A 25,377-nucleotide genomic window follows, 5' to 3' on the forward strand; every position below is an offset into this window, starting at 1 on the left:
AATCTTGAGGAAGAAGAACAAAGCTGGAGATATCACACTCCCTGACTTCAAACTATACTATGAAACTAAAGTAATCAAAACAGTGTGGTACTGGCATAAAAATAGACACATAGATGAATGGAAATGAATACAAAGCCCAGAAATAAACTCACATGTATATGATCAATTAACCTACAACAAAGGAGGCAAGAAAATGCAATGGCGAAAAAACAATCTCTTCAACAAATGGTGTTGGAAAAACTAGACAGTTATATGCAAAAGAATGAAACTGGACCAACTCCTTACACCATACACAAAAACAAACTTAAAATGGATTAAAGCCTAAATGTAAGACCTGAAACCATAAAACTCCTAAAAGAAAACATGGGTAGTAAACTCTTAGACTTTGGTCATAACAATATTTTTTTGGATCTGTCCCCTCAGGCAAAGGGCAACAAGCAAAAACAAACAAGTGAGACTACATCAAACTAAAAAGCTTTTGTACAATGAAGGAACTATCAACAAAACTAAAAGGTAACCTACTGGATGGAGGAAGATATTTGCAAATGATATACTCAATAAGGGTTAATATCCAAAATATGCAAAGAACTCATACAACTCAACAGCAAAAACCCCCACAATCTGATTAAAAAATGAGCAGAGAACCTGAATAAACATTTTTCCGAAGAAGACATGCAGATGGTCAACAGACACATGCAAAGATGCTCAACATCACTAATCATCAGGGAAATGCAAATCAAAACCACAACGAGATATCACCTCACACCCATCAGAATGGCTAGTATTAAAAAGACAAGAACAAGTGTTGGCAAGGATGTGAAGAAAAAGGAACCCTTATGCACTGTTGATGGGAATGTAAATTGGTGTAGCCACTGTGGAAAACAGTATGGAAGTTCCTCAAAAAATTAAAAACTGCCATATGATCCAGCAATTCCACTTCTAGGTATTTATCTGAAGAAAATGAAAAGACTAATTCAAAAAATATATGCACCCCTATGTTTACTGCAGCATTATTTGCATTTACATTTATTATAGTATACATAATATAGTCAATAATATTACAATTACTTTGTATGGTGATGGATGGTAACTAGACTTATCATGGTGATCATTTCATAATGTGTATAAATGTCAAATCACTATGTTTTATACCTGAAAACTAATGTAATATTGTATGTCAACTATACTTCAATGAAAAAAAAAAAATTTATGTAAAATAAAGTAACTCAAGGTCATTGTTCTTGATCATGTGCACAGCCCGCCCTCTAGTGTTTCTTTCTAAACCCTACCAAATTTTAAACCATACTCATTAATCTCAAAATGTTAGGTAATAGGATTAAGAACTGTGTCATCAAATTTATAGAACAAGGCTAAATCCCTGACACAGATGAAAATTAAATCACAGAAAAGTGAAGATCCTTTCAGAAGCTGGTGGTAACCTCACTGAGGAGATACTGCAAAGTTAGTGGTAAATATATTAAAAAGTTTCATTTTGTAAATAGGGTCTTAACAGAAAGAGAAGAGTTAGTTCAAATGGTAGAGGTAGATTTATGTAAAATGTGATAACTTTGTAACTACTAGTACCGGTGTTATTTAATTATATTAAAAAGACAATCCAAATGTTGATTAAATAGTGAAATTTTTGTTCCAAAATAACAAATATACATAAAGCAGATAAATATTCCTTTGGGAGGAGTTAAGACAATCTAACTTATTTTATATATTTAACTTTATTAAAGCATACATTTGTGGGGGTCTTGTGGGGCTTTAGGGGGTTTGGGGGTTTTTTGGGGTTTTTTAAAGCATACATTTGTATTTGGAATGTTTATAACAAAGTATATCAAATTACATTTTAAAAAGAAATTCATTATCTGAGAAGAAAAAATTTAATTGTGCACTATTCATATATCTTGATGGTTTTACAAGACATATGGGAAAAATCTGTGAGGCTGTTTTTGCTTTCATAAAAAAATAAGTAATGAACTACCCAGGTAAAAACTTGCTTGAACACTCAGAATTTTGGAGAAAAAAAAAAAATCCCTCTGATATATTTTAACTAATTCTGTGCTTCAGGATGTTTACTGTTGACAAGAACATAAAATGAAGTATGGATTCTATGGGGCTGTGATCCATACTATTCGTTGTCTTAAAGTTCAAATACTTCAGATGATGACCTTATTCAACTGTCATAAAGAATGTAAACAAAATAGGGACTTGGGTTGTCTTTTTTAAAATTTATATTCCAAGTCTCCTTATATCTCAGGCATATTAGCATAACTTGTCTAAAGTCATAAAGAAAAATTGACAGAAAAATGCTTTGGATCACCATATGTTTTCAATTGATGCTGGTGAAAACTAACCTAATGGAAAGCATTTGGTACAGGTTTATTTTTCCTTTGCAGTAACAGCAGGAACATGAAGCCATCACTCTTGGTGTTTATTGTGTATCTGCTATGGTTGAAAGACTGTCACTGTGCACCTACTTGGAAGGACAAAACCGATATCCATGGAAACCTGAAGGGTACGTTTGGTTTCTTTATCTGCACTGTGTCCTGTTTGCATATTTGCATGTCCTGCCGGCATTTACAGTGATTTACAGTTGAGAGATAACCATATTCATCACAGCCTTCTAGTTTCACGGTGAGATGTTCTCTAGGCACTTAAACCAAGTAGACAGGACACCAAACATCTGGAATAAAAATAGAAAATTCCAGTCGAGTATCTGAGAATGTTCACATATCCAGATGTTTGCTATCACACAGATAAAACTTGCCAACTTTTGGACTGCATTTCTTGGTATCGTCCAGATGTTTGGTGTCCTCTAAGCACAGTTTTAATGAACAGTGAAATTCTTTTCTAGCATTTGAAAACTTTAAACAATTAAAGTAATCTGTGCAGTTATTCTTGAGATAGTGAAAGAACGGGTTATGACATCGAATCTGGTTGGTCTATGCTCATTGACTTGTGACCTTTGCTTGATAGTATATGCTTTGGGTACTGAACACTTAGAAAAATAAATTAGTTAAAATGTTGCTTTGGGGTGTCTAATATTAAATTTGGAAGCAAGAATAAGCTCCTTTGGAAGCCACATTGACTACAGCAAAGAGAGAATGACAATGAATTTCATACCCACTACAGGCTTTTTAAAGGTGTGTAAGAGACATCCAGTAGGTTATTAAGGAATCTTGCATCATATGAGATACTTTCTGGGTTTGATGCCTCCTGAGGAGGCATTTAAAGCTGAAAGAAAGGGAAATTGTTCACTGTGTTTGAGGTTCCCAGTTGGGCATTTAATACAAATTGTCTGTGAAGAAAATTTCAATTTTTTTCTAATATAAACACACTTGAGTTTTAAGTAAAAGAAAAAAAAAAATGGATCCATGTTTCGAAACAGGCCCTGAGGAAAATGACAGGAATGAGGTTAAGTGAACTCTGACTTGTCTAGGAGCTCAGAGGCGAGGGCTAGAAGGCATCATCTATGTGGCCGCTGTGTCCGTGTGGCAGCTGCCAGCCGATTCATTGTCATTTGCTTGCAGTTTGATGTGGTAAAAGAACAGCTAAGTCTCTATTGAGGCAACAGGAAAAATCGGTGAAATTGTAATTCTGATATATTGTAATCTGATCAGACCTCAAAGGAAAAAACTACAATGTATCTTTTAGGTTTTTCTGAGGTTGGAGACATAGATGTAGACGAAGAGGTGAAGAAAGCTTTGATTGGTATGAAGCAGATGAAAATCATGATGGAAAGAAGAGAGGAGGAACATACCAATCTGATGAAAACCCTGAAGAAATGCAGAGAAGAAAAGCAGGTACAGTAATTGAGAATAATACCTGTTCTTAAATATAGCTAGACCATAAATATCGCATTTCTTAGTGCAATTGATAAATTACTTCTTTCCCCTAAAAATGGATTTTCTGGACGGCAGCTCTTAGTGGAGGAAAAGTTTGAAGGAGGGGCGCCTGGGTGGCTCAGTTGGTTAAGCGACTGCCTTCGGCTCGGGTCATGATCCTGGAGTCCCGGGATCTAGTCCCACATCGGGCTCCCTGCTCAGCAAGGAGTCTGCTTCTCCCTCTGACCCTCCCCCTCTCATGCTCTCTCTCTCTCTCATTCTCTCTCTCAAATAAATAAATAAAATCTTTAAAAAAAAAAAAAAGTTTGAAGGAAATTTCAAATTTCTTCCAAGAACACAGTCCTAGCAGAGTAGACCTTTGCAGGACTCCAAATCCAGGAATTTGGGGGATTCGTCTCTGTTAGGGAAGTGCTACTTTCTTAAAAAGACTTTATCCTTAGTCCCTTCTAACTTGGGATATTGACTCAAAAGTGTTCCGGAAGTTTCTGGCTAGATATGTGGTTTCCAAAGGTTTTTGATCTTCTATCCCTACTACTAAAATTATTATTAGCATTCACTCCTAAATTTATGCACATTAATTTATTTATAAGTTAGACACATGAATTGCAACCATTAATATCTCAAGGGTGAGGTTCATCACTAGCCAGGGTGGATATTAAGTCCATATTTCAAATAACCTTCTGGATAGTATTTTGAAATGTTTTAGCCGATTGCCAGATCTGATTAGATCATAGTTTTACTTTGTCACGTGACCAAGAGCTTATAATGAAGAAGTGTCAGCTCTGCCATTTGCTTCTTGTCTACCTGAGCTTAAATTATTCATATTTTTTAATCTGCTGGGTATTTTTTTTTTCAGGAATCTTTTTAAGCCTCTTGTCCATTTAGTGAGGGCTAGTCTATTGAGAACTAGATAATAATAGGATCATTTACCTGCGTCCTCTTAAATTGGCAATTCATTGCAATCAGCCCCAAGGGAATAAAGAACGAGGGACACAGGGTCCATGGACTGTGGAGGGCCCCACGTCCTCAGGGTCCTCCTGAGCAGCTGGTGACATGCAATGGTCTGACATAAGCACCACGAGACAGCCCCAGTGTATATTAAATAGTACATCAGCCTAGTTATTTTCTTTATTCAAATGCCTTTACTCAATAGCTGCAGTTCAAACTATGTACATTAGCAATGGGAAAGACACATTACAGTTGACTCTTGAACAATGCAGGGGAAAGGGGTACTGACCTCCAGTCAAAAACTTGCATATAACTTTTAACTCCCCAAAAACTGAATTACTAATAGCCTACTGTTGACAGAAGCCTTACCAATAACAGTCAAATAACACATATTTTGTGTGTTATGTGCCTTATATACTGTATTCCTACAATAAAGAAGAAAATATTAAGGATATCATAAAGAAGAGAAAATACATTTACAGTACTGTCCTGTATCTATCCACATCTAAGTGGACCCATGCTTTCAAACCTATGTTTTTAAGGGTCAATTTTATATCCAAATGTCTCTAGAGGATGTTAAAAATTGTTCATATGTTACAGTACTGAGCATATGAACTTAGTACAGTACCAGGCTTAATATGTTTCTAAATTACGCAGTATTGCATGGCTCCTCGTTTAATACCATTAACAATGAACATAACATTCAAAACAATTCAATTATTTTCCAAAAATTATTTTCCAATGTTACCCTTAAATCAAAGACGAAATCAAGACTGTAACAAAAATAATTTGGAAAATATTTTAAATTTTAACAGGAGAGTCAATTACTTTTAAATTTTATTTTTAAAAGTTTGTGAATGTGGTAAAATACACATAACATCCAATTTACCATCGTAACCACTTTTATGTGTTATAGTTCAACAGTGCTAAGTACCTGCACACTGCTGTGCAACCAAGCTCCAGAATTCCTCCCCTCTGGCAAAACTGAAACTCTATACGCATTGAACAACTCCCCATTTCTCCTCCCCCTACCATCAATTTTTAAGTTAAAACATAAAAATAGAAGTTTTACTATTTCCCCCTACACCTATACCTATAGACATGTCAATTGGGGGGCCCCAAACTGCAGGGAGCTGCCGGAATTCTTTATTTCTGAGCACGGTGGCCTCTGGCCATCCCTTAAGCCTCTGGAGCAGGGCTGTGTGACAGGCTGACCCCACAGCTATCTGTGAGCCTGTCACCAGACTGGTTGATGTTGTGGCCACACCCTACACCCCTTGTCACACAGGGTCCCTCGCAAGGAAAGGCGATCGCCTGACTAGCAGCTGCAAGCCGTCCTCCCTTTAGGCAGCAAGCAAAAGATTTAAGGAAACCAAAAATAGCTCCTTATGAGGAAAATGTGGAAGCCCCCAGAGCTGGGTTCTTCCCTGGTGGGCTTGTGAGCTGGCCCCTGGGAATAATGACACTTGATAGCATTTACAGGCCCTTTATAAAACACAGTATCACATGTAATCCTTCCAACATCTGCATCACCCATTACTTTCACTTTACAGCTAAGGAAACTGAGGCTCATGATGTTCATGAATGTGGTAACACAGCACTGTGATGAATGACTGGGGAGAAAGTCAGCAGGCGGTGCTTGTCTGTCTCTGGGACCCAGTGACTTTGTTTTTCTCCCTTTCCTCAGCCACCCCACAAGCCAAGGGTGTAAAACTATGAAAAGAATGCTCCAGTCAGGGGTGGGTCGAGTAAGCAAATGTGAGTTCAGTTAAGGTTTGGACACTCAAAAAGTCCATTTAAAAATGGAAAAACCTGTTTAACTCTGAGTCTCCCCCGCCCCAAAATTACTTTAAAGTGAAGATAAAGGATACTTCAGACAAATTATGACATAGCAACTATGAGATTGGTGCCCCTAGTCTTCCAGCGCAGAGCACCACCTATTCTCAGGGGACCCAGTGTCATCATGGATCCCTCCGCAGCCCCTCCCTATTAATATTTAGTGAAGGCATCTGAAACTAACTAAAAGTGGGAAACCTCGGGGGGGGGGAGCATAAAGTGATTTGAACCTAACACTAAGTTTATATGGGACTTTGATACTCTGTAAACTACAGGAATAGTCAGTGGGTGGGACATCTAAGGGGGAAACAGAAGGAATGGGCAGGGCATTCCTAAACAAGAGATCTTCCTCCATGACAACATTTCACTACCAAAACTTGGGACATGTGATTTGGTAACTGGTTTTTGTTGTGCTCTTGGAGGCGAGTGGAAGGAAACAGATAATAACACACTAGGTGGCTTGCTTGCTTATCTCACTTAATACAAAGCCTTAAGAGGTAAATCCTATTGCTATTCCTATTTGCTGAGGAAGATACTGAGACTCAGAGATGTTAAGTAATTTACCCAAAGGTACACAGCAAGTGTAGTTTGGAATTGGAAATAGTGGGGTTTTGGTTTATGGTGACAATGAAGAGAATATTTAAAACTGGGACTGACTTAGGAAATGTGGGCAGTATTTTTTCCTGCCATGGTGGGGTAACTTTCTTGAGAAGATGTAGGAATCCAAAATTGTTCTGCAATGCCCAAGGAGATAAGAAAATCGTCAAAGGATTCTCAGTGCCCACATGGTTCTTTGGGCTTAATATGCCAGGGAAGGGTGATTTCTTTTTCTCTTCCATTAGGTAAAAATGCACACTAAATTGGTTTTAAGTACATAAACTTTGCTCCCTTATGTGGTTTTCACTTAAGGGAGTCACTCTTAACTCTGAGACTGGTTGATGGAGGAATCCATTATACCCCATCAGTCCCCTGAACTAGGTCTCAGGCTTGCAGGGAGCCAGTCTTTAGAAGTCCACACATGCACGGAGGTCAGGGGTCTAGGCAGGGGTGCTGGCCTTGAGGGAGGTCCTGGGACAGGGTTGAGGTTCTCAGGGACAGGTGTCACTTCAGCTAGGTTCCGAATCACCCAGAGTGGGACCTGGACACGTACAGCAAGGCACCACGAGGGGGAGCACTTGGAAAACGAGAAGAAAGAAGCATCCCCTCCCCTCCCCCCCAACCCCCCCCCCCCCCCAACGCAGCAATTAGAGTGTAACTTGCTGGGCAGATTAGATTTGATATACAAGAATTGCACTTTCTTGCAATGTTTAAGCATATACAAAAATTAAAGGCAGCATAAATAAAGGAAATAAATTTGTAAGCTTTATAAGCCTTAAAGCCCACTTTCCACATCTTCCAAGAACTAGATGTGAAGACAGACAAGTAAACAAATTATAGTCGTCCCAGAGTGGAGACCATGTCATGGTTTACCCACATCTAGTGTAATGGTTGTCCCATAGCAAGTACCCAATAAATAGCTGTTGAATGAACGAATGAATAGATGGATAAGATTTGCAGTCTTCAGTTGGGATCAATCAGTGCTCCATTTCTTAATCAAACAGAAAGGTAGATTCAAGTAGATCTGTCAGCAGCCAGGGGCCCGAAGAAAGAACGAAGAAGTACATCAGAATATGTATGTTTTTTAAATCAGCTATGGTACACACAGAATTATGAGATGGAAATAGGATGTTTGTTTCTCCTTTTTAATTAGGAAGCCCTGAAACTCATGAATGAAGTTCAGGAACATCTGGAAGAAGAAGAAAGCCTATGTCAGGAGTCTCTGACAGATTCCTGGGATGAATGCAAGTCTTGCCTGGAGAGTAACTGCATGAGATTTTACACAACCTGCCAATCTAGTCAGTCCTCTATGAAAAATACGGTAAGGGAAAAATAGAGCTCAAAGTTTCAGAATTCTTAAAGAACCTACTCCAGTTTAATTTTTTTTTCCAGTTTAATTTTTAAAAATTAATTTATTTTGCTATTTAGAATAGAGATGCCTGACCTGGTATTGGCCTTTTACAATCTAGAATCTAACATTCATGCTTGCTTATGTATGAACCACCTACGTACATTCAATTTATCAAACGGCCATTCAGTGTTTGTCTCTCCCTATAATGACACTGTATATATCTCTCTTAGAAATTGTCTGAATCTTTCTGCCTCTTATTATTTGTGCACATGTTCCCACTAGATTGTAAGCTCTTTGAGGGCAGGGACCATATGCTATCCACCTTCATGTTACCATCGTAGGTATCTAATAAATGCTGAATTGAATTCTGAATAACAGTATTATAGTCTCTGGTTTCAACCTGCTTTAATTTTTTTCCCTGGAGGCCAAACATTTGAAGACATTCTCGGCCTCCTGAATCTCTCCTTCAATAGGCCTGCCCTCTTCTGAAAACACACCCATAAGCACACATTCATGCTCTCTTTAGCCACGTCTACGCATGTCCTGCAGGACTGGCATGTTTTCTTTTTTGTTCCCTTTGGCTCTCATCTGGCAGAGGGAATCACAGAGGGTGATGACCTGAATAGGATGAGTTCTGCCCCATAACGGGCTCCTATTGTATTGGCCTGAATTTCTCTTCCCTCCAAGAAGTGAGCTGACTATGAAAGAGTGAAATTTCCCTCTCCATATCAGAGCGTGCACTAATTAGAGCATGTTCCTGGGGTGGCAGTGCCATACCCAATTATAGAGGGAGCAACCCCTCGGACAATTCATCTGCCAAGTTAATTTGCCTCCACTGTGAATTGCATCTGCTCTATTTTTATAGCCCCGGTCACTCTCCGATATACCCGACTACAGTGGAATGAGCACTGGCTGGAAGGCAGGAGATTTGGGGGCCATGCCTGTCTGTGCCGGTTGTGCGACTTTATGAATATTTCTTGGGGCTTTAAGGTTTGTTTTTGTGGATGGATTCAGGGAAACAGAAGCTGGCAGAGGAAGGGGCAGACAATCAACCCAGATTACTTTTTGAGAAAGGCATGAGTGATCTAAGAATTCCTGGAGAATCCTTTGAACAGCACTGGGATGCTAGCGCTGTGGTGTCTGAGAGTTGGTATGCTCCATAACAGGCAGCATGGCCACATCACTACCATGTAAGGGCAACTGTGTTCTGACACTAACTTAGGTACCATACACATGGAGAGCATGGTGTGACTGCTGGAAAAAACTCTCCCACTGACTGTAAAATTCTACAATTATAGCTTCATTTCTTTGACTACAGCCAAGGAGGGCTTTGATCACTACTAATATATAACCATCCCTAAGTAACCTATTTAACTCTATCAGGCATCTATAATATAGCATGAATGTGTTTATCTTTTCCTTTCCATGGACGAATTTATGAGACAAGCAAGAGGAGACCATCAAGTCACTAAGGACATTCCACTGAATGAAACAAACCACCCCCCCCCAAAACCCTAAGACAGAGGTGAAAGGCAAGAGCCTTCTTCACAGTTTTGGGGTAACCTAGACTGTTCCGTTTAGACCATGGCATGCCAACCACTGCCGGTACATCAGGTGTGGCTTGTCAACAATACTGAAAACTTGGCCTTTTTAGGCCTCGGGTAGGCACATATAAACAAGGAAGAATTTCAGATCCTCTTTCCACAATCAAAGTCAAAGGTACAAAAGTGTTAATAAATGATCTTAAATCTTAAGTCTTAATTTTGCCCAAAATTGTTTCTTATTTAGAATGACCAGTATAAATGGACTTTAAAATTTACAATAAGAAATGGTCCATGTCAATTATCCTTCCATTTAAAAATAATAAAATAAAATTGATTTAAAAAAAAAGAAGTGGTCCAGAAAGAAAATTAATTTCTTATTCCATTTTTTCCTCCACCCCACAGGTCAAACAGTTTTTCAGGAAGATATATCAATACCTGTTTCCTTTCCATGAGGATAATGAAAAAGATCTCCCCGTGGGTGAAAAGTTCATTGAGGAGGACGCACAAGTGGCTCAAATAGAGAATGTGTTCAGCCAGCTGACTGTGGATGTGAGATTTCTCTTTAACAGAAGTCTTAACGTCTTCAAACAGATGCAGCAAGAATTTGACCAGACTTTTCAATCATATTTCATGTCCGATACAGACTTAATGCAGCCTAACTTTCTTCCAGCTTTATCCAAAGAGCCAAGGGAAAAAGCGGATCCTGTGCAAGGTTGGGACATTCCCAGCTTCTTCCAGCTCTTTTGTAATTTCAGTCTCTCTATTTATCACAGTATCAGCACAACCATCACCAAGACCCTGAATGCAATAGAGGATTTACCAAAACAAGGCACAGGCAAGTATTGAAAGATGAGCTTTACTTAGATGTCAATACTAAGGTCAAGCTTGGTTTACCTTTGGAAATAGTAGACATTTCTAAGTCATTGTACAATGTTTCTGAGGGTGACAATTTATGGAGAATCAAAGTTTCAGAGCCTCTTAGAGAAAGCTTTGAAGTCGGCCAAACACCATCCCTCCTCCAACATTGTCAAGAGCCCTGTGGGGCTGGTATCTCTTTTTAAAGCAGATTTTCAAAGCTGAGAAAGAAAATGCTAGCAGCGTGAGAAGTTGAACAAAACAGTTGCCTCCTTTATTAAAACTCATGTAGATACGCACAACTCTGTTCTGCTTGAACATCATGGGGTTTCCTTAAAATCAGTCTAGACTCCTCAACTCCCAGTTTGGGAAGGAGCCTAGTGTCCTGTATTAACCAGGTCACGTTGAGTGCCCTGCACAGCCTCCTCCACATCACCACCATGATCCCTTAAATCATAACATTTATGCACAAAACCACAGAAGATGTTCACAGACAAACCCAAAACTACAGAAATCAGAGTATCTGTAAAGGATAAGAATTGCCTTCTACCAATGCCAAACACGCCCCAAGATATTCCATGTTGGAAACATAATGCTACTGTGTGTCTTGAGGCAGAAGGAGATACCTTCCTTGGGATTCTGTAGAGTGGCTGGGACACAGCATCTCAGAAATGAGAGCTGCTGGGTGGGCCAAGGTAGGGTCTACATTTCCTTAGACTTAGATTTTATGGACCTCAAGCCTACAGGAAAGAATACTCCCCTCTGACATGAAAAATAATGTGGGCTCCTTCTAGAAATCCTGCCATTTGTAAAAACATGAATGAACCTGGAGGACATTATGCTAACTGAAACAAGCCACACACAGAAGGACAAATACTATATGATACCTCTTATATGAGGAATCTAGTCAAAGTTATGGAAGCAGAGAGTAGAATGAGGTTGCTGGGAGCTGAGTCAAGGGGGAAATGGGGAGATGTTGGTCAGAGAGTACAAAGTTTCTGTTATGCAAGATGGGTAAGTCCTAAACCTATAAGTCCAACTGTGCTGGATAGCGCCTATCGTTAAAAACACTGTACCGTATACTTAAACATTTCCTAAGAGGGTAGATCTTATTATGTTAAGCATTCTAATGATGATAATAATAATAAATAAGAGGGCAAGAGAACATTTTTGGAAGTGATGGATAGGTTTATGGCATAGATTATGGTGATGGTTTCATGGGTTTATACTTCTCTCCAAACTCTCCAAGTTGTATATATTAATTACACACAGCTTTTTGTATGTAGAAAGAAATGGGCTCCTTCTAGCTATTTCCCCATTATACCAGCTGTACCTGGCAACATCTGAACTAAATTCTCAAAATTACCATTACATCGCATCACTGGTCTCTATATAGAAGGGACCTACCTCACAGTACCAGAAACTGAAGCCAAAAAACACCGCATGACATCCTTCCCGTCCCTTGTTCCATGAGCAGAGAACAGCCATCATTACTGGAATTGTTGCTGGGTTCTATTTCAGGGTCTGGAAGACTTTCTTGTAAGTCAGGTGTTTTCTCTGGTATTCTATTCTAAGATTTCCAATATTCAGGAAAAGCATCAAGGCAGTAGACTAGATATATCAATGCTGGGGTGATATTAAATAATTTTTGCCTGAATTTTTAAATAGATATCAATTGTTTGGGGATAATATTCCAAATGTGTTCATTAGAATAAAATAATGCCCCCTCCATCTTTCACATTGCATACAACCTTATATGTGGGTTGCTACATTCAAACGTGCACAAGAGTATATAGTGATCCATCCACTTTGAAATCGAAATAACTTCCTTATCACTGCAACTCCCTCCCACCCCACCGACTAAGAATGTAGGTTTCCACCCGTTCTGCCTCAGCTTCCTCCCCATTCTCGCAGCCCAGACCCAGCCCCTGCTCAGCTGGCCCTCTGCACAACCTCCACCTTGATGATAACCTGCAATATCCAGAGCCCCCTGTAATGCAAAGGTAATGTAAATACAAATATGAAAAACAAAAACAAAAAAGCCTTTCCTCTGCTATCCCTCCCCTAACCAGACAGCACCCAGCTAGCCCCACAGAGGAGACATTCTCTTCTCCGAAGAGCACCTGTGGACTATTCATCAAGCATAGTCAGGCAGGGGCAGTAGGGTATTTGCAAGTAGTTTCCGTTACTCTTCTGGACAGGTGGTAGGTGAACGATAAACCTAATGCTCCTGGAAAATCTGCCTAATGAGAGGACATTTTGAGCTTTGCCCCTGTGTAGACAGAATAATAGCTTCCCAAAGATATCTACACCCTAATCCTCAAGACCTGTGAATATGTTGTGTTACACGGCAAGGGGAAAGTACGGTTGTAGATGGAATTGAGGTTGCTTGTCAGCTGACCTTAAAATGAGGAGATTATTCCGAATTATACATGTGGCTACAAGGGTTCTTAGAAGTGGAAGAGGGAGGCAGAGTAAAATCTATAGAGATGGTAGCATGAGAAGGACTTGGCCCTACTTCGCTGGCTTTGCAGGTGGAGGAAGGGGCCCAGGAGCCAAAGACTATAGTTGGCCTCTAGAAATTGGAAAGGCAAGGAAATGGATTCTCCCCTAGAGCCTCCAGAAAAAAAAACCCACTGCCAACACCTTGATTTTAGGCCAGTGAGACCCATTTCAAACTTCTGAGCTACAGAACCAGAAGGCCATTGGTGTTATTTTGAGCCAATAAATTTATGGTAATCTGTTACAACGGCAACAGGGAACTAATACAAGGCTCTTGTCAGTTACAACGGCCAACACTGACTGAGTGAGCGCTGTGTATCTGACAACCTTCATGGATGGGCTTTGTCATGACTGTCCTAAGAGCTAAAATTAGAAAAATAGCTAAAATTGAATAATGAGCACCATTAGAAGAAAAGAGGCGATAATAAAAAAATCTGAAACGTTGGGGCACCTGGATGGCTTAGTTGGTTAATCATCCAACTCTTGATCTCAGCTCAGGTCTTAATCTCAGGGTTGTGAGTTTAAGCCCCCTGTTGGGCTCCCACAATGGGCATGGAGTCTACTTAGTAAAAAAAATCTGAAATATTTCGGTTTTTAATATTTTTGTTTGATTGAGTGTGGGTTTCATTTTAGTCTTCATATGGGAGAATTTCTTTCCTACTTTGGTCTTTCTAAACTTCAGTTCCAGAATCTGTTGAAAGAGAATAAAATAGCTCTTGTAGTTGTCCTCTCTTGCTTTATAAATCTCTGGAAAGGTTAGAGAAGATCGTGTGCAGTAGATCTGCATGGTGTGGTAGCTTGGTGCAGTGCTGGATGCTGGGAGATATGAGTTCTAATCCTACCTTAGAGAGCATTTTGACTTTAATTTTCCCTTTGAGTGGGGTGGGGAGACAGAGGCAGGTGGGGAGAGTAGATGGTTGATAAGAGTGACGGCACCAGAGGTAGCTGCCTAGAGGGGTCTGGAGGTTCTGTATGGGTTACTGCCATGCACAGGATGAGGAATTGGTATCGGATGGTCCTGGAATTTGCCATCCCTGATCTATATACCAGATATTAATCTAGATGCTGGGAATAAGACAATGATTATGACACAGTCCCTTTTAGGAGCTCAGTCCAGAGAAAGGAAAACAGATCACTGGACAATTACATTACCTTCATTACCATATTGTAAGCAATGACAGAAGAAGGTACGGGAAAATGGCATGATTTCAAATGACAAGGCCAAATCCCTTCCCTCAGTGGGGGGAGGGGGGGCGTCTAACAGACAAGATAAGAAAGCAAACAGTACAAAAAGCAGAGACAAGCTCGACAGCAGAACTCCTCACAGGGGTTCTGGGGGGTGACAGGGGACAGTTCAGGGAGGCAGCTGGGAGGCCACGACTCTATTCAACAAAAGGAGACGGTTACCTTACACACCACGTGATCTAACCAGTGCCTCCAGTTTTTAAGCAACAGACTTCACAATTCATCTCAAAATAAAATGTTTCATTTTAAAATGTTGTAAATTAATAATAAACGTTTCCTAATGTCAAACACTCAGTTAAGAACTGTCAATTTTCTGTTGGACAGACTTCTTTTTTACATCATCATTTTCATATGAATTTTTAATTCTTCCAGAAAAAGAAAAGAGTTTCTCAAAAGCTGATCAGCTTTAGTAGTTTTCCTAAATCTTTGACCCATTGTTCATAACATTATATATATATGAAATGCAAAAGGAATAGTAAGAAAGTAAATGCCTACCACCCAGCTTTAGAAACAGACATTCCCAGTACCTTTGAAACTCCAATGTACTTCCCAATTATAGCTGTAAAAAATTAAAATTATTAGAAAAAATTAAAATTATTAGGGCGCCTGGGTGGCTCAGTTGGTTAAGCGACTGCCTTCGGCTCAGGTCATGATCCTGGAGTCCCTGGATCGAGTCCCGCATCGGGCTCCCTGCTCAGCAGGGAGTCTGCTTCTCTCTCTGACCCTCCCCCCTCTCATGTACTCGCTCTCTCTCATTCTCTCTCAAATAAATAAATAAAATCTTTAAAAAAAAAAAAAAAAAAAAAAAAAAAAAAGAAAAAATTAAAATTATTAGAAAATTTTTAAATAGGAAGAAATCCAAAGAGAAAAGTGGCCTACAATCCCTTATTTAATCCATTGACATCAGAAATAATAATAAAAATAAGACACACTGAATTTAAAATAATTCAAATATATAAAAGAACAAACAAATGAAAGTTGCCCTCTCTCACCCCATCAAGTATCTCTTCCAAAAGATTCTTTATGATTTCTTCCAGAAAATAAAATTATATGCATTAACTTTTCGGGGGGGGGCAGTATACAAATAATCATAGTAATGTGATTGTTGGATCAAAGAATATATGCAATTTTTAATAGATGTCAAATTGTCCTAGCAAATGGTTGCCACAATATGCCCTCCTATGATTGAAGACAGAAAGATTTTAAAAGAACTGGTAAGAAAAAGAAATGACATCATGTCCATGCCTTTAAAATGCAGACTCTAATAACATTAATGTGCAAACACTATGTTACCTGCAGATTCTAACCATGGAAGCCTGAGTTCAAAGGTGTTTCCTGTGCAAGACAGAGGACCGTGTGGAGAACTTGGCCAGAATTTGTCAGAATGTTTCCAGTTTCATGCCAGATGCCAAAAATGTCAGGACTACCTGTGGGAAGGTAAATAATTATTATTTTCCAGGCTTTCAATAGTATTCTGGTTAGAGGTCAAAATCTCTCTTTTACAAGCATCATAGGTTCATTCAAGCACTTTTTTCGCATGCTTATTCCCATCTGGGGGTGTTCAGTGTAGGTTTATAAACTTTTATTATTCAAAAGTAGGCCACTTGCTTTTTCTCTTATTTAAAATTCCATCATTGCTCCTATGACATTTTTTATGGTTATAGACCAAAACCACTAATGTACGCAAAAGAGAAGGTAGGAGCAAATTAGGGCACTCCTTCCTTCTTACTGCAAGGAAAAAGAAAGCCCACAATGGAAGCAATCTTCCCATTGTATAAGCAAATTATTAGCCAAGTGAGTGTTTTTTTTTTTTTTTTAAGTGGCATTAACTCTTTCCAATTGGTGGGTTAATTACTAATTAGTATTTAAATATGTAAGGTGGCTCCTCCTCAGAAACCACGTAGCCTTTTGCCTCCCAGACCTGGCCAAGATGGTGAAAAATCCTTCCCTCCCCGGCCCCTCCCTCTCCTCCCTCCGTCCCTCCCCTTATCTCCTTTCCCTTCCCCTAACTAAAGTTACCCCTCCCATCCGCCAAAGCAACCCCCGCCCACCAACACATTTTCTTACAAAAGCCAAGAGATTTCAATTCCTATGCTTCTGCTTTTCACCTCGCTAAAGCCCTGAAGGAAGGAGTTGCTAAAAGGCAAGAAGGTTGTACCTTTTTGTTATTTCTCCTGAATGGCTAATTCAGTGACTCTGCACCTCTGTTTCATCACATGGAGAATGGAAATAATAGATCTATTTTACATAGGTGTTTTGCAGATTAAATATAATGTCTACCATACTAATGATTTTCGCTATTTAGTTTTTGCTTTTTAAGTCACACTTACAAGGTTGCATGCAGAAACAGAAGTTTTTATAACAGAAAAATATGCACAAACACCCTGATCACTTACAAAAATAGTCCCACTCAAACATCCCATCTACGTATCATTAACTTCCTTTCATCCAGTTAAAAGCTTTGACGAATAATCTCTGCCTGTCATAAAATCATACAGAAGATGGGGAGAGGGTATTGGAGGAAGGTGGTCAAGAGGTCCAAGCTTCCAGTTATAAGACAAAGAGGTGCGAGGCAGGTAAGCTACGGCAGGATGACTTTCGCTATAACCGAAGTGTGACATCCAGGAAAGTTGGTAGGAGAGTAGAACCTAGGAGTTCTCATCACAAGGAGAAATTTTGTTTTCTTTCTGTTGTATCTATATGACATGATGGATATTAACTAAACCTATTGCAATAATTATTTCAAAATATATGTAAATCAGACCATCATACTGTACATCTTAAACTTAGTGATATATGTCAATTATTGCTCAATAAAACTGGAAAATTATGCAAGGAATCAGATAATATAGTACAAATGCCTTGGATAATCAATATACATCGGACAACGTGTTAGCTACAGTACACATCAGATAACACAGAATACATGCAATGTGAATTGCTGCATAGATAAAACATCAAAGAAAGGAGGCTCTATTGTGCTCCCATACAACTTAAAACTTTTATTATAAACGTCCATTTTGTTATAACGGTATAAAGGATAAAAGAACAAAACCCATGTGCCTACAACTGGATTCAGAAATAAAACATTACCAAAATAGATGAATTCCCTTCTGTGTCCCTTCCAGATCATATCCTCTTCAGCCCCTCAAAAGGAAACTGCTATTTTGAATTTAGTGTTTATTATTCCTTTGCTCTTCTTTATACTGTTATCACGTGTATGTATATATAACACACACAACATACATAACAGTGTTTTGCATGTTTTTCATTTTATATTGTCAAAGTATGATTTTTAAGTTTAAAACTATGACTCATACAAATATAAAATGAGCACGGGTCAAGATGAATTTATCCTATATAATGAGGGAATCCGCAAAGTGTTAAAGCTGTTGCAAAGGAATACAGGAGAGACTGAAGAATTTATAGTCCAAGATAGACAGAACGTGGAAGTTAGATTGCAAAATTAAATATAAAACTAGTTACTGTTCTAACAGGCAATAAAACCGTAAGTTTTGCAGTGATGTTTTCTATCCGACCAAAATAATTTATATGTCTACTGGACAAAAGAACATTTGCAACTTTTCAATTTTGAATGTTCATCTAAGCACATAGAATCTTGCCCTGAGTACCAGTAAGTGGTAAACCCAACAAAAGATCATTTCCCTAGAGAATCAAAGAGGCTTTAGGTGGGTCTCTTAAACAATGCAGCTGTTCTTTTGCCTTATTTCCAAATTTTGGATGATTTTTCTTAACAATGTAAAATATTATTGCTTATGTATTCATTGGCAACTTGGCTTGTCACAGTGTAGTTTGTGAGATTTAGCCACATGAATATGTGTTCTAATTCATTAATTCACTGCTCCGTTAGTCTGTGTAGGCACATCACAATTTATCCATTCTCCTTGAGTCTATTTAAGTTGCTTCCATGTTTTGCTATTACAAACAACTCTTCTACATTTTGCCAAACAATAATTTTGCCTCTTCAATCAACATTTGATTCTTTCCTTGTTCAAAGACGAAGCACATAGCTATAATTATAGATGTAAGATCTTATAATAAATAAACCTTATATTTGATAAATATTTTCCAAGACATCATAAACCTTTTTGTTTTCCCACTAGTTACCATACATTTTTGGTCCTGATTTTAAACAGATTTACTGTGAATCTTTTCCTCTTCTCCCATATCAATTACTAGTACTGGGTATATACACCCAAATTCAAAATAGTAGTTTCCCTTTGAGAGGACAGAGAGGGGTTTTGATGTGGAAGGGGCACGGTGGGGCTTCCTCTGTTTAGGTAGTATTTCATTTCTTAATATAAGTGATAGGCACATGGGATTTATACCAAGGAACTTCTGTCTCCTGCCCATTTTGTTATATAAGACCATATAATTATCAATTAAACTAAATCCCTTCTGAAAGTGATGTGAGTATATAAATACTTAAGAAAAATAGGCATAAACTGGCAGAAGGGAACGTATGAATAGTAGATAAAAAAATTATCACAATAATTTGTGGTTTCTTCCATCAAGAGATGTTTTATATTTTGTATTTATTTTATATTTTTTATGTTTTTTAAAATTTTTCCACGTACATAAATCTGGGGTTGGCCAAGGGTCTGTCCTTAGTGAATGAGGCATTGATAAATGTGACCAAAGTACAGGCTTGACATGTGCTTGTAAATTAAATCTTGTTCTGGGGCATCTGGGTGGCTCAGTCCATGAAGCGTCTGCCTTAGGCTCAGGTGGTGATCCCAGGGTCCTGGATCCAGCCCCACAGCAGCAGCGGACTCCCTGCTCAGCAGAGAGTCAGCTTCTGTCCCTCCCCACCCCATTCATTCTCTCTCATTCACTCTCTCTCTCTGTCAAATAAATAAATAAATAAAATCTTAAAACAAAACAGAACTTCTCTCTTGCTGTTGGACAACTATCTACTACCATGTGAACATTTGTGTATCTCCTTTGCAGAAATGTCTACTCAAATCCTTTGCCCATATTTTAATTTTGTTATTTGTCTTTATCATTGAGTTGTAAGAGTTCTTTATATATTCTAGATACTAAACCCTTATCAGATATATTATCTACAAATATTTTCTCCCATTCCCATGTGCTGTCTTTTCACTTTTGGAATAATGCCCATTGAAGTACGAAAATTTTTCATTTCAATCAAGTCTAACTTATCTATTTCTTCTTTTCTTTTTTGTATTTTGATGCCATGTCTAAGAAGCCATCGCTGAGGCTCAGTCAATTAAGCATCTAACTCTTGAGTTCAGCTCAGATTATGATCTCAGGGTCATGAGATCAAGCCCCACATGGGGCTCTGTGCTCAGTGGGGAGTCTGCTTGAGATTCTCTCCCTCTCCTCCCTCTGCCCCTCCCTCCACTCACCCTCGTTCTTTCTCTCTCTAAAATAAATAAATCTTAAAAAAAGAAACCATTGCCTCATCCAAGGTCACATAGATTTACACTTATGTTTCACCTACAAGACTTACATATTTAGTCCACGTGTTTAGGTCTCTGATACATTTGAGTTCATTTTTGTATGGTGTGAAGTAGGAGTCCAGTTTCTTTCTTTTGCAGTAGATATCCAGTTGTCTCAGTTCCACTTCTTGAAAAGACTGTCCTTTCCCTCATAGAATTATCTTGGCACCTTTGTTGAAAATCTATTAACAGCAAATATAGGGTTTATTTCTAGACTCTCAATTCTATTCCATTGATCCATATGTCTATCCTATGTCAATATCACACTGTCTTGACTATTGTACTTCGTAGGGAGTTTTGGGAAGTGTGAGTGGTCCAATTTTGGTTTTTGTCTTCTTTTTTAAGATTTCATTTATTTATTTGAGAGAGAGAGTGAGAGAGAGAGCAGAAGTGGTATGAGGGGCAGAGGGAGAAGCAGACTCCCTGCCCAGCAGGGAGCCTGATTCAGGGCTTGATCCCAGTACTCTGGGATCCATGACCTGAGCCTAAGGCAGATGCTTAACCAGCTGAGCCACCTAGGCACCCCTGTTGTTTTCAAGATTGTTTTGGCTATTCTGGGTCCCTTGCATGCATTTCCACATAAATTTTGGGATCAGCTTGTCAATTTCTGCAGAGAGGAAATTCAGCAGGGATTTTGATAGGAATTGCATTAAATTTATAGATCAGTTTGTGGACTATGGCCATCTTAACAATATTAAGTCTTCCAATCCAACAACATATCTTTCCATTTATTTAAATCTTCTTTAATTTCTTTCAAAGATGTTTTTTAGCTTGGTGTATAAATCTTCCACTTAAATTTCTTTTTCATAAGCAATTCATTCTTTTTAATACTATTGTGAATGTAATTGTTTTCATAATTTCATTTTTGGTTTGTTCGTATTTTATAGAAATACAATATTGATCTTGTATTCTGAATTATTTATTAGTTTTTATATTTTTCTGTGTGTATGTATTCTTTAGGACTTTCTATATACAAGATCACGTCATCTGTGAATATAGTTTTACTTTTTCCTTTCCCATGTGATTCTATTTTCCATGAAGTTTCACCTTTGTTCCATGAAAATCTTTTTTCCTGGGTGGTACTCTTTAAAAGAAGAAATGAATATCCCTTGTAGAATTCTGCTTGCCTAAATCATGAGGCAATCACCACCTTCTTCCCCCCATAATTAAAATATATATATTTATATTACTATTCTAAAAGTTAACTCTGAAGTTGCAAATGAAGACGTTTTAAAAGAATATCTGAATCTCCTCTCAAATATATACCATATCTTTTTGTTTGTTTTTAGAGGGAGAGAGAGACTGGTGGGGAGGGGCAAAGGAAGAGGAAGAGAGAGATCTTAAGCAGGCTCCACATGGGGCTCAATCTCACAACCCTGAGATCATGACCTGAGCTGAAATCAAGAGTTGGATGCTTAACTGACTGAGCCACCCAGGCGCCCCTCAAGTGTATACTATATCTTGTTGACTGTGACTCCCTTCATTTTCAAAATGTTATCTTGAATCACTTTTCCAATGTATGCTACTGCAAGTTTGTTTATTTTTTTAAAAGATTTATTTATTTTTAGAGAGAGAGAGAGAGAGCATGAGCAGGGGGAGGGGCAGAAAGAATCTTTCAAGCAGACTCCCCACCAACTGAGGAGCCCGATGTGGGGTTCGAGCCCACAACCCATGAGATCATGACCTAATCTGAAACTGAGTCAAATGCTCAACTGACTAAGCCACCAGGTGCCCCAAATTTGTTTACTTATAAGTACAAGGGGCTCCCTCTCCTCAAGATCCCAAAACAATTTCTGAAAATGTATGAGATGCCAGGGAATCTTGTGTTATATCTTCAGTATCAAAAAGAAACCAATAAACTGATGTGTAAGACCTCAGATGAGGTAGTCACCAGCTCTGGTTGGTGGATTCTCTCCTGCCCCGATCTTCCTGAAGGCATGGCTTTTTGGTAAACAGTAAAAGACACAGTTAAAAGAGTCTGTGGTCTTTCTCCACAACAACAACCTCTTATGATCTTCCATGCCCTAACACATAGACACTTCCATAGTCTTCAGATAATCTTTCCACAGTATCAAGCTGCTCATTAGCATAGCTATGTAAATTCCTAGAATCCTGATTCAGTTCAGATGGGCTGCTGTAGAATCATAGTGTCTTGTCAGCACAAAGGTTGATTTCTCACTCTGTGCTGTGTTAATTACTGTTTGAGTGGAGGTCCTGCTACACCTCTCACTCAGGACAATGCAGCCTTAGTACATGGAGCAAACCTAGTTCCGCCATCTGGGGAAAGGGAACATGATAAATCCTTAATTGTTCCTTATGCTTCCTCCAGAAGCAAGACCCATCACCTTGAAGAGGGCCACATCTAACTTCAAGGTGGCAGGAAACACAATCTCCCATGTGTCCTGATCAGAAAATCAGTGAGTGGCCCTAATGACCCTTCAGAGACACTACAGAAAGAAGGAAAAGAAAAAGGAACATTTGCTAAATCTCCAGTGTGTGCCTGCCCTGTGAGCAGACAGTTCACAGTGTTATTACATTCACGCCTATTTTACCTAATTGAAAACTCACTGAAGGTCCAAAGGCTGGAAATAGAAATAGAAAGCTTAAGGGTTGGGATTTAAACCCACATCACCCAACTCCAAATTCCATGGGCATTTTCCTTTACCATGTGACTTTCTTCTTTGCTAGACTGTCCTGATGTACCCGAACTACACACAAAAGTAGATGAGGCCCTCGCATTGGTCAACATCTCCCATCAGCAGTATGCCCAGGTTCTCCAGATGACCCAGCATCACCTAGAGGACACCACATATCTGATGGAGAAGATGAGAGAGGAATTTGGCTGGGTGGCTGAACTGGCAAACCAGACTCCAGGAACTGAGAACGTCTCCAATTCCATAAAGGTAATGGAGAGACCCAAGAACAGATACAGAGATGATATGTGCATACATTGATTTTTTTTTTCTATTAATTCACTTCTTTTTTTTTTTTTTAAAGATTTTATTATTTATTCACTTGAGACACAGAGATACAGAGAGGGAGAGAGAGAGAGCATGAGCAGGGAGAGAGGCAGAGGGAGAGGGAGAAGCAGGCTCCCCGCTGAACCAGGAGCCCGATGTGGGGCTCGATCCCAGGACCCTGGGATCATGACCTGAGCCGAAGGCAGACACTTAACCATCTGAGCCACCCAGGCGCCCCTATTAATTCACTTCTTAAGTACGTCTGCATTTGAAAACAAGCTGTGGGAGGATATTCATATTTCCATTACGACTGTATTCAGGCTGACTTGATATAATGTGTGCATGGTCCTTAGAAACAAGAAACTCTATAAAGAAAACCAATTTAAAATGCAAAATACTTTCTAATCCAGACATGGCCATATAACTTTTTCAGATTCCTTTTAGGAAGTTTGAGAGCAAAAAATTAGGAAATACAACAGTGGGGGTTGGAATCCAGGTGATCCTGGGCGCGGAGGCTATACTAATGGCTTTACAGACATCCATTTTAAGGTATCCTATTATTTCCATTTCCAGGGGGGAAAAACTGAGACCTAGAAAGGTTACGGAACGTTCCCAAACTTACTCAGCGGCTAAGTATCACAGTCAGCATTTGAATTCATTGCTTCACCTGGAAGTCTTCTCTCCTAAAAATTACATTGGTCAGGTTTCTTCAAGTTTACTTGTATCAGTTAAGTACATCCCTGTAGCTCTAAGCAGAATTGGCCATATTTTGATTTTTACTGCTTTTTTTTTAAAGGTAAGAAGACCGGATGCATCCTATACCTGGCAAGTAGAATGACCTGTTCAGGTTTCTCTGAGACCTGAAAAACCCAAATGTATAAGATAATGTAATAAATGCAAGAGCAGGAAAGTATGTCAGTTACATATTATGAAGTACTGTTATTTACTGGCAGTTTAATAGCTATTCAGATTGAGTTAAAGTAAAATACCTTTTTAAAAAATTCACATGTACATATTACTGAATTCTATGGTACATTAGTAGTTCTTTGTATATTAAATAAATATAAAATCACTAAAGTGTCTGTTTTCCATCATTTCTACTACAAACATGCCACTTTCTAATTAACAAAGGATACTTCTTTCAATTTGCTTTTGAATTTACAATATAATAATTGACTTTTTGAAAAAATCTATAATTCATTCCTTTGTTTTGTAAACACCTATAACTTCTGCATAGATTTTTTTTATTGTGGTAAAATATATATAATAAACTATTATCGTAACCATTTTAAAGTGTACAGTTCAGTAGCATTAAATACATTCCCATTATTGTGTAGCCATCACCCCCATCCATCATAAGAACTTTTTTCATCTTCCCCAAACTAAACTCTATACCCATTAAACACTGACTCCCCATTTCTCTCTTCTCCCGGGTCCCTCATGAGCACTGTCCTACTTTCTGCCTCCTCTAAGCACCTCACCTAAGTGGAATTGTATAGCACGTGTCCTTTTGTGACTGGTTTATTTTACTTAGCACAATGTCCTTAAGTTTCATCCATTTTGTAGCTTGTGTTGGAATTTCTTTTTAAGGTTAAAGACTATTCCATTGTGCATGTGTGTGTATTAAATTTTGTTTATTCACTCATCCATCCATGGACACCTGGGAGATGGGTTGTGTCCACCTCTGGGCCATTGTAAATAATGCAGTTATAAACATGAGTGCACTTCATTGTTTCTTTTTAAAATTGACACAACAGGGCTCTCTGAACAAGGCCACACATATTTTATGGAAAATACACGATGTCTTTGGCTGACCCTTACTTAACCTCATAATTTGAACCTTGATGCAATATAATAATCAGAGGGTCATTTGCCAGTATATGTCACTAAAGGTTATGTTGGAAATATACTTATAATCAGCCTTTCCAGTTATGAACAAGAATATAATGAGAGAGGACTCAAAATCATTAAAGCATTTTCTACCCAGTCTTGATACTCTATTTGACAGAAACGCTTGTCAGAAAAAGAGGGGTCAGAGGCAGCCAGTTGAACATAACTGACTCCAAATGAAGATAAAGCCTCTCCTATCAAAACTGAGGGCCATAAAAAAAAAAAAAAAAAAAGACACTATTGATAGAATCTTCCTTAATGTGCAGAAGTCTCAGATAAATACAGCCTATTCAACCATATATTTGATGTATTTGT

At 38.6% G+C, this 25,377-nt stretch overlaps 1 protein-coding gene across 1 annotated transcript; it reads left to right on the top strand.

Moving 5' to 3' along the window:
- Positions 1-2,415: 2,415 nt before the first annotated feature.
- Positions 2,416-23,972, top strand: CLUL1 (clusterin like 1). The gene is made up of 8 exons (XM_078060475.1): positions 2,416-2,521; positions 3,661-3,809; positions 8,386-8,553; positions 10,530-10,962; positions 16,029-16,166; positions 22,901-23,115; positions 23,606-23,721; positions 23,969-23,972. Exons 1-8 carry the CDS (start codon positions 2,416-2,418, stop codon positions 23,970-23,972), a joined length of 1,329 nt encoding a protein of 442 aa, XP_077916601.1.
- The last annotated feature ends 1,405 nt before the right edge of the window (positions 23,973-25,377 follow it).

Source organism: Halichoerus grypus, chromosome 13 (genome assembly GCF_964656455.1).
Source record: "Halichoerus grypus chromosome 13, mHalGry1.hap1.1, whole genome shotgun sequence".
Taxonomy (NCBI): Eukaryota; Metazoa; Chordata; class Mammalia; order Carnivora; family Phocidae; genus Halichoerus; species Halichoerus grypus.

Bases quoted from the DNA above. Each gene is read 5' to 3' on its own strand.
- CLUL1 (XM_078060475.1), top strand. From the start codon at position 2,416: ATGAAGCCATCACTCTTGGTGTTTATTGTGTATCTGCTATGGTTGAAA. The intron at 10,963-16,028 runs GCAAGTATTGAA...TGTTACCTGCAG, and splicing joins TTTACCAAAACAAGGCACAG to ATTCTAACCATGGAAGCCTG. The intron at 23,116-23,605 runs GTAATGGAGAGA...TAACTTTTTCAG, and splicing joins ACGTCTCCAATTCCATAAAG to ATTCCTTTTAGGAAGTTTGA.